Here is a 10,073-nt window from a genome sequence, read left to right on the forward strand (position 1 = left end):
ATGTAGTATGCAGTATTACAGTAAAAGTACTGCAGTATTATGAGTGATGTAGTATGCAGTATTACAGTAAAAGTACTGCAGTATTATAGTGATGTAGTATGCAGTATTACAGTAAAAGTACTGCAGTATTATAGTGATGTAGTATGCAGTATTACAGTAAAAGTACTGCAGTATTATGAGCGATGTAGTATGCAGTATTACAGTAAAAGTACTGCAGTATTATAGTGATGTAGTATGCAGTATTACAGTAAAGTACTGCAGTATTATGAGTCATGTAGTATGCAGTATTACAGTAAAAGTACTGCAGTATTATAGTGATGTAGTATGCAGTATTACAGTAAAAGTACTGCAGTATCATGAGTGATGTAGTATGCAGTATTACAGTAAAAGTACTGCAGTATTATGAGTGATGTAGTATGCAGTATTACAGTAAAAGTACTGCAGTATTATAGTGATGTAGTATGCAGTATTACAGTAAAGTACTGCAGTATTATAGTGATGTAGTATGCAGTATTACAGTAAAAGTACTGCAGTATTATAGTGATGTAGTATGCAGTATTACAGTAAAAGTAGTGGTTTGGTCCTCTGACTGATATATTATTATTATGACATCATTAGATTATTAATAGTGAAGCATCAGTGTTAGAGCAGCATGTTACTGTTGTAGCTGCTGGAGGTGGAGCTAGTTTACACTACTTTATATACAGTTAGCTAGTTTAGTCCAGTGGTTCCCAACCTAGGGGTGGGGCCCCTCCAAAGGGTCAGCAGATAAATGTGAGGGGTGGTGAGATGATTAATGGGAGAGGAAAGAAGAACAAACTAAGTTCTGATACACTAATGTGTTTTCAGTTTTTATCTTTTTCTCTAATCTTTGATTTTTGCTGAAATATTGAATCATTTGAACATTTATTGAAATGAAACCACAGCTGAATGTTTCATTATATAAACTTTATAAAACATGTATATTTAACATTTACATGAACAATTTTAACAAAACACTTTTCTGACTGTAAATGTAACAAATATATTCTGATATTTAACTGACTGAAAATACTTCATACATTCTACAAACTGTTGTAAATGTAATTAATAAGAATCTGTCACCAGTAACGTGTTTAAAAGTTGTGTTTTGATGTTTATTTAAATAAAGCTGCAACAATTATTTGATAAATTGCAAACTAATAAATTCATCACAAACTATTCTGATAATCACTGAATCATTGAGTCTAAATTCTGTGATTCAGCTTCTTAAATGTGAATATTTCTGGTTTCTTTTAATCTTCTGAAAGTTGAACATTAATAATGAAGGTAATTGTTAGTTGCAGTTTTACATTTAAATCTATTTTTCTACAGATGAAAACAACTGGAGCTGCATCTAATGATCATTTAATTAATCTCAATTCATTGTTTTGTCAATAAAATGTCAGAAAATAGTAAAAAATATATATAATTATAATTTGATGTCTTTTCTTAATCTAACCAACACTGCAAAGATATTCAGTTTAATTTCATTATAACAGAAAATATTCATATCATCACATTTGAGAAACTGCAACCAACAAATGTTATTTTTATTTATTAAAAAAGACTAAAATTATGAAAATAGTTGCAGATTAATTTCCTACATTCTCAGTATGATATAAACACAATCAGAGCTTCAGTCACCACATGTTTAATTTCTCCTGAACTGAAACCTTCAGATGAGATTCACCTGATTCATGTTTTTTTTTTGTTTTTTTTTAAGAAAGAAAGGAAAAAAAGAATAAATCATAAATCAGCTGCAGGCACTTTAATAAAGCTCACACACTGCTGAAGAACATATAAAATACATCTGTAGACAAAGATCTGAGTTCATGCTCAGCAGCTGAATGTGTCCAGTTCAGTCTGACAGCGCTGAAACGTCCCACGCTCTGATCGCACCTCAAACGCCTCTCAATCCTGCCCCTTTTTCCTCTTCTTGTTGCTTTTCTTCTTCACCTCCTTCACCTCATTCACCTCCTCCTTCTCCTCCTCCTCTTCCTCTTCTTCTTCGTCCCCTGATGCTTTTCTCTTCTGCTTCTCCTCCGCCTCCTCCACCTGCTCCATGGTGTCCCACACCTCGTCCTCCTCCTCCTTCACCTCCTCGGACGTGGCCCCCGCCGCCGCCGCCCCCGCCTCCTCCAGGTCCCGGCTGGAGAGCAGCAGGCAGTTGAGTCGTGACTTGAGGTAGACTTTGTGCTGCAGCTTGCGGTCGTCCAGGCTGTGGATGTGCAGGAAGCGGTCGAGGCCGCAGGACGCCACCACGGGTTGGGAGGCGTGGCACTGCAGGGAGCGCACGCCGCCCGCCAGACCCTTCAGGATGCCGCACACCAAACCTTTCCTCAGGTCCAGCATGGCGATCTGACCGTGAGTGTTCCCCACCACCACCGTGCTGCCGCCGGCGGGCAGGGACAGAGCGGTGAGCGGGTACTCGCCGAATTTAGCCTCCATGACGGGACGGCGCTGCGGCGTGGACGGGTCGTACACGTGGACCTGACAGGAAACAGACCGGCGTTAAAGTCCTGAACGCACACATGATTTAAATCCTTTAATCCAGAACCAAAACTAACTATTACTGTGCTGTTAGTTAACTGTGTTTATAGGGTTATACTGTAGTAAAAGTACCTCAGAGTTATACTGTAGTAAAAGTACCTCAGAGTTATACTGTAGTAAAAGTACCTCAGAGTTATACTGTAGTAAAAGTACCTCAGAGTTATACTGTAGTAAAAGTACCTCAGAGTTATACTGTAGTAAAAGTACCTCAGAGTTATACTGTAGTAAAAGTACCTCAGAGTTATACTGTAGTAAAAGTACCTCAGAGTTATACTGTAGTAAAAGTACCTCAGAGTTATACTGTAGTAAAAGTACCTCAGAGTTATACTGTAGTAAAAGTACCTCAGAGTTATACTGTAGTAAAAGTACCTCAGTTATACTGTAGTAATAGTACCTCAGAGTTATACTGTAGTAAAAGTACCTCAGAGTTATACTGTAGTAAAAGTACCTCAGAGTTATACTGTAGTAAAAGTACCTCAGAGTTATACTGTAGTAAAAGTACCTCAGTTATACTGTAGTAAAAGTACCTCAGAGTTATACTGTAGTAAAAGTACCTCAGAGTTATACTGTAGTAAAAGTACCTCAGAGTTATACTGTAGTAAAAGTACCTCAGTTATACTGTAGTAAAAGTACCTCAGAGTTATACTGTAGTAAAAGTACCTCAGAGTTATACTGTAGTAAAAGTACCTCAGAGTTATACTGTAGTAAAAGTACCTCAGAGTTATACTGCAGTAAAAGTACCTCAGAGTTATACTGTAGTAAAAGTACCTCAGAGTTATACTGTAGTAAAAGTACCTCAGAGTTATACTGTAGTAAAAGTACCTCAGAGTTATACTGCAGTAAAAGTACCTCAGTTATACTGTAGTAATAGTACTCTGTTATACTACTATAGTACTCTGTTATACTGCAGTAGTACTCTGTTATACTGCAGTAGTACTCTGTTATACTGTAGTAAAAGTACCTCAGAGTTATACTGCAGTAACAGTACTCTGTTGTACTACTATAATACTCTTTTATACTGCAGTAATAGGCAAGGCAGCTTTATTTATATAGCGCATTTCATACCTAAGAAATGAACTCAAACAATAGTACTCTGTTATACTACTATAGTAGTACTCTGTTATACTACTATAGTAGTACTCTGTTATACTACTATAGTAGTACTCTGTTATACTACTATAGTAGTACTCTGTTATACTACTATAGTACTACTATAGTACTCTGTTATACTACTATAGTACTCTGTTATACTACTATAGTACTACTATAGTACTCTGTTATACTGCAGTAGGTCAAAGGTCTGTTACTATAGTACTCTGTTATACTGCAGTAGTACTACTATAGTACTCTGTTATACTACTATAGTACTCTGTTATACTGCAGTAGTACTACTATAGTACTCTGTTATACTACTATAGTACTCTGTTATACTGCAGTAGGTCAAAGGTCTGTTACTATAGTACTCTGTTATACTGCAGTAGTACTACTATAGTACTCTGTTATACTACTATAGTACTCTGTTATACTGCAGTAGTACTACTATAGTACTCTGTTATACTACTATAGTACTCTGTTATACTGCAGTAGTACTACTATAGTACTCTGTTATACTACTATAGTACTCTGTTATACTACTATAGTACTCTGTTATACTGCAGTAGGTCAAAGGTCTCTTACACTACTATAGTACTCTGTTATACTACAGTAGTACTATGTTATACTGCAGTAGTACTATGTTATACTACTATAGTACTCTGTTACTGTCTCACCTGGTGGTATCCAGTACACGTGACCACCTTCTGAGAGTCCGGGATGAACGCCATGTCTCTGACCCACTGCGGCTGCCGTAGATCCAGCCAGTCGTCCCGCAGGTTTTTTGCGGTGAATGCGGGTTGTTCCGGTCTGTCCAGGTCCCAGATCTTCAGCCCGGTGTCCTTCCCTCCGGTGGCGACCTGGTTCCGTTGCACCGGGTTCTGCCTCATCCTGCTCACGTTCTTCCCCGCTTGCAGCTCGGTGACGGGCTCGCTGCGGTCCTCACGCCACACCCGCAGCGTCCCGCACTCCACGCAGGTGATGAGCGCATCCCCGTTGAGCGCGAGCCCGCTGAAGCAGCCCTGCTCCGGTTCCCCGCAGACCCGCGCCTCGGTGAACGAGCCCTTCTCGGTGCTGAACGTGCGCACGGTTCCGTCCCGGCTCGCGACCAGCAGCTCGCTCTCCGCCGGGTCTCCCCAGCACAGCGCGCGCACCTCCTGCTCGCGGCTCAAGTGTCGCGTGTTGCAGAAGTTAAACGCGTTTTTTTGGGAGAGACTGACCCCCTTCAGGATGCCCGTCTCTGAGCCGAGCCACACGGAGCACAGCCGGCCTCGCTCGTCCATCCTCCCCGCTGCTCGAGCACTGAAACCCGGGTTCACGTGAGGAGCTGAGCCGTTGCGACCAAACACACGTGGAGCCGTGGAGACTGTGGCGCGAGTTAAAAACGTCACCGAGCACGTCACTACTGTTTACGTTTTTTTTTCTTCTTCTTCCAAACTTTATTTATTTTTTTAAATCTCACAAAACAAAACATGAATAAACGTTCAAAGCTGATTGACAGCAGGGTTATTATAGGTCACTAAGACCAAGACTAGCAGGGAAACAATAATTTAGTTCACTGAGATAAAAAATAAATAAAAACTACAATGAACAATGCAACACTAATAAAATTAAACTAACTAAATAAAATGTAAAGTAAAACTAGCCATCATAACCTATTTCCTATGTTATACCTGGTAGCCATGGCGATGTGGACAATTTTGATGTTTCGCCATAAAACAGGAAGTGCTGGCCAAAATGCACCACTGCACCCCTTGGAAAATTAAGCAAATTGAGCCCCTCCCTCCAGATTGATGTAGATGAACAACATTTGGAACACATACATATATCATTATCCTTTCTGTACTCATTGTTTAAACACTGGATCTTAAACCCTTAGCTTGAACTTTGAGTCAAACACCACCTTAGGCCATGTAAACACCATACAGTCTATGGTAAACACGTAGCCGGGTATCTGGAAAAACTGATATATTTTCATGTGTTTTTGCCTTTCATCCACACGAGGGGGGGAAATATCCATTTTTATAAATACCCGGCTACGTGTATACATGGCTTTAATGGTGAAGCCCTCTCTTTAATTTGTGCTATTATTGGGTCCATACTAGGCCTCAAACCCCATACTAGATATTTATCTGCCACCAGGATCTAAAGTCTGGTAGCTCTGTGTCATCATTTCCATTTCTCTCCATCATGATTCATAGTTAGGGTTAGGGTTGCTACTCCTCCCTTATATTTTAGGCAGTTGAAGTGTATTTTAATTCTTGCCTTGTTTCCATTCTAGATCAATCTAAAGATCATCTTATTCCACCTTGATCCATCCATCCTCACCACCTTCTGCAGGAGCATCATAGAGAGCATCTTCAACAACTCTAACACCTGAGACAGAAAGGTGGGGAGGACTATTGGGGTCACACTGCCACCTTTAGAGGACATGACCCAAAAACACATGTTGGCCAAAGCAACCAGCATCCTGAAGGATTGCAGCACTGTTGGGTTCAGTACCAGCTTCAACCCGGCTGCTATAAGACCACTAAACAGAATAACACACTGCTGACTGTGCTTTGTCTTTCTACCTCGCTGCTGTTATGCAAATGTAAAGTATTATTTATGTGCATGTGTGTATTCTCCACACCTCATACCTGTGCAATGTCCAGAAAGTACTTATTTAAATTATTTATTCAGTTATTATATCGATTTTAATTTATTTTATCTTTGTTTTTAAGATGAGATATTCCTTTATCAGTCCCACAATGGGGGAAATTTGCATTATTATAGCAGCAAGTGGACAGTCAAATAGAAGAGCATCAATAAGAAAGAATAAAGAACAATAAATAAGTACAAAAAACAGTAACAAGTATAGTATATAATAACAAAATAATAATATTTGTGACATTATTAACATTATTGACATTATTTTCCTTATATTGGTATTGAGTGGTAATGTACCAGAGATGATATTGTTGTTGCACAGATTAAAGTGAAAGAAGAAGAAAAAAGAGCCATGTTCAAAATGTTGTTCTACTTTGTATATCTATTATATATATTTTTGTTCATATATACATAGTAGTTGTCTTATCTTATATCTTTGATGCTGTGCTGAATGACAATAAAATAAATCTTTTGTGACCTATTCCCTTTGTTTTCAATGTAATTTATTGGGGCCAAAATCCACACAGTGTGTCCATTATTATCATTAGTGCAAAAATGCATATAAAAGTTAATTTGAAGCTTATATGAGGTTAATAAAATATATATTTAAAAGGATAATGATGATAAAAACATTCAAGTATTCAATGTAAGGACTTTACTTGCCATTCAGCCACGTAGGAACATGAAAGAACAAAATACAGTACAGTGAGTATACATCAATATATACACATACACATTAATATACTAATATATAAATGAAAATAAAATGTAAATATCAATTAAAATAAAATACAAAAAAATAAAACAATAAGATAAAATAAACATTAGTTGGAGTTGTACGAAAGATGTAATTATATAATTATTTAAAGAGCTTTAAAAAAACAAAGTAAAATCATAAAAAAGGAGAAAAGAAACCCTCTTTAAAAAAAAGTGTGAACAAACAATGACGCAGATACATAAACTAAACCTGTGACCTTTGCGCATGCGTATATGACAGCGGCGCCTCCATTTTGGGTCATCTCCGGGCTACAGTAGCTAGCAGTTGCTGTTAGCTTTCCCTCCAAACAGCGCGGCGTTTACTTTGCTTCGCGTGTATTTCTCCTTGCTTTTGATATATTTATATTAGAGTTACAGCGGATAGATAGCGGATCCTTCCTTCCATCTTCTCCTCCGTTTCTCTTCCAGGTGAGAGTCTGTTGTTCTTCTGAGAGATGGACGGAGAGGAGGAAGACTTCATGTCGGCTAGCCATTCCGGTAAACAACCGCTTTGTTTCCTAAATGTCACTTTTTACCCCATTCAGCTGATAAATATAACTCACAGAAGGTTATATAAGATGTTTACTGTGTGGAGGATGAAGCTGAAGGGAAATAGAAGCGTTAATGTCAAGAAATGTGTCCGATTTTAGCTCCAAGCGTGTTTCTATTAGTGATATTATAAATGCGCTGTGGTTAAAGTATTACGGTAAAAATACGTTATTATAAAAGCGCTGTGGTTAAAGTATTACGGTAAAAAATATATATAAGTATTATGAGTGATGTAGTATGCAGTATTACAGTAAAAGTACTGCAGTATTATGAGTGATGTAGTATGCAGTATTACAGTAAAAGTACTGCAGTATTATAGTGATGTAGTATGCAGTATTACAGTAAAAGTACTGCAGCATTATGAGTGATGTAGTATGCAGTATTACAGTAAAAGTACTGCAGTATTATGAGTGATGTAGTATGCAGTATTACAGTAAAAGTACTGCAGTATTATGAGCGATGTAGTATGCAGTATTACAGTAAAAGTACTGCAGTATTATGAGTGATGTAGTATGCAGTATTACAGTAAAAGTACTGCAGTATTATGAGTGATGTAGTATGCAGTATTACAGTGAAAGTACTACAGTATTATGAGTGATGTAGTATGTAGTATTACAGTAAAAGTACTGCAGTATTATAGTGATGTAGTATGCAGTATTACAGTAAAAGTACTGCAGTATTATGAGTGATGTAGTATGCAGTATTACAGTAAAAGTACTGCAGTATTATAGTGATGTAGTATGTAGTATTACAGTAAAAGTACTGCAGTATTATAGTGATGTAGTATGCAGTATTACAGTAAAGTACTGCAGTATTATAGTGATGTAGTATGCAGTATTACAGTAAAAGTACTGCAGTATTATGAGTGATGTAGTATGCAGTATTACAGTAAAAGTACTGCAGTATTATAGTGATGTAGTATGCAGTATTACAGTAAAAGTACTGCAGTATTATGAGTGATGTAGTATGCAGTATTACAGTAAAAGTACTGCAGTATTATGAGTGATGTAGTATGCAGTATTACAGTAAAAGTACTGCAGTATTATAGTGATGTAGTATGCAGTATTACAGTAAAGTAGTGGTTTGGTCCTCTGACTGATATATTATTATTATGACATCATTAGATTATTAATAGTGAAGCATCAGTGTTAGAGCAGCATGTTACTGTTGTAGCTGCTGGAGGTGGAGCTAGTTTACACTACTTTATATACAGTTAGCTAGTTTACACTACTTTATATACAGTTAGCTAGTTTACACTACTTTATATACAGTTAGCTAGTTTACTACTTTATATACAGTTAGCTAGTTTAGTCCAGAACTTTAATAAATACATAATGTGTTTGAGGAGTTTGGCACCAACCCGTCAGGTGAGTCCAGGATGAATCAGACCAGTTCAGCTTCCTGTGGTTTCCTCCTTCCTGCAGAGAGTAAAACAAAGCATGAACATAACCAGCAGCACTTTAGACTAGAAGCGGCTCAGCTGAAGGTTTAACTGTAAATAATATTAACTCTTAAAATAATGTCTACTAGCAGCTGAAGTGTGATTCTCGCCTGTTTTTCCTGCAGATGACGGAGGCGGTACTCCGGTAATGGATGAACACCCGGCATCAGACGGAGAGGAGGCGAGGAGCGACAAACATCACTCTGAGGTCAGACTGCATGTCATCACTTAACTATCACTGTTCATCCTGTTAGTGACTCACATTATAATGTATTATTACAGTCAAATGTGTCTGAATAATGTCGGAACATGATTAACATGAAAGGAAAGATGACAGGAGCTGTGTGTGATGCGTTCAAGTGCAGATCAGAATGTGGGACATCTGCACGGTCACCTCAGATCCTTAAAACGTCTAAAAAAGGTCTTAAATAAAGTTTTATATCTGGAATTGTAGGAACTGAAATCATTAAATCTGATCTGAGTGTCATTATATTTGTTCAGTTTATATTATTTATCATTATTTTCTGATTATTTGACATAAACCAACCAATCAACTTATTAATTAAAGTAAGAAATAATCAGCAGTTGGATCTATAATGAAACTAATCATTAGTTACAGTCCTTTATTAATGACTTATATATTATATAATATGTCTCATAATATATTATATATGAGGACAACAGTCACATGGGACACTTTACTGCAGAGTATTAACTTGAATAACTTGAAAAGAGGTTTTAAAAAGGTCTTAAAAGTTATTATATTTGTACTAAACCCTTACATACTGTTTATATTCTGACTCATCATTAGTCTTTACACTAATTCGCCATCAGTCATTAATTAAAGACATTCACAATCACTATTTTATGATCCAACACAGGAATAAACACAGGACAAACTTATACATTAGCTTTTATAATAATGTGTATCAGCTGCACACAAATTGATAAAAATGATGCGTTTTATTTCCATTTTCTGTCTAAAATGTAAAAAATCGGTTAAATTTGACCCTGA

At 37.2% G+C, this 10,073-nt stretch overlaps 2 protein-coding genes across 4 annotated transcripts in view; one reads left to right on the forward strand and one right to left on the reverse strand.

Moving 5' to 3' along the window:
- Positions 1 to 1,654: 1,654 nt before the first annotated feature.
- On the reverse strand, positions 1,655 to 5,019 carry wdr74 (WD repeat domain 74). Its single transcript, XM_062418579.1, has 2 exons — positions 4,341 to 5,019; positions 1,655 to 2,511 (listed from the first exon to the last, which is right to left on the reverse strand). Exons 1-2 carry the CDS (start codon positions 4,944 to 4,946, stop codon positions 1,933 to 1,935), a joined length of 1,185 nt encoding a protein of 394 aa, XP_062274563.1. The 5' UTR covers positions 4,947 to 5,019; the 3' UTR covers positions 1,655 to 1,932.
- A 2,313-nt stretch (positions 5,020 to 7,332) lies between these two features.
- Positions 7,333 to 10,073, forward strand: part of LOC133979981 (protein IWS1 homolog) — a 22,441-nt gene continuing 19,700 nt past the window's right edge. For all 3 annotated transcript variants that reach the window (XM_062418534.1, XM_062418535.1, XM_062418536.1), the window contains exons 1-2: positions 7,333 to 7,566; positions 9,184 to 9,266. In XM_062418534.1, coding sequence (XP_062274518.1) covers positions 7,524 to 7,566; positions 9,184 to 9,266 — 126 coding nt within the window. In that variant the 5' untranslated portion in view covers positions 7,333 to 7,523. The remainder of the gene's footprint in view (positions 7,567 to 9,183; positions 9,267 to 10,073) is intronic.

The sequence above is a fragment of the Scomber scombrus genome, chromosome 5 (genome assembly GCF_963691925.1).
Source record: "Scomber scombrus chromosome 5, fScoSco1.1, whole genome shotgun sequence".
Taxonomy (NCBI): Eukaryota; Metazoa; Chordata; class Actinopteri; order Scombriformes; family Scombridae; genus Scomber; species Scomber scombrus.

What these genes read in the sequence shown, in the direction of transcription:
- wdr74 (XM_062418579.1), bottom strand. Translation starts at nt 4,946, where the DNA reads ATGGACGAGCGAGGCCGGCTGTGCTCCGTGTGGCTCGGCTCAGAGACG. An exon ending in CGTGTACTGGATACCACCAG is followed by an intron (nt 2,512 to 4,340) that starts GTGAGACAGTAA and finishes GTTTCCTGTCAG; the next exon opens with GTCCACGTGTACGACCCGTC.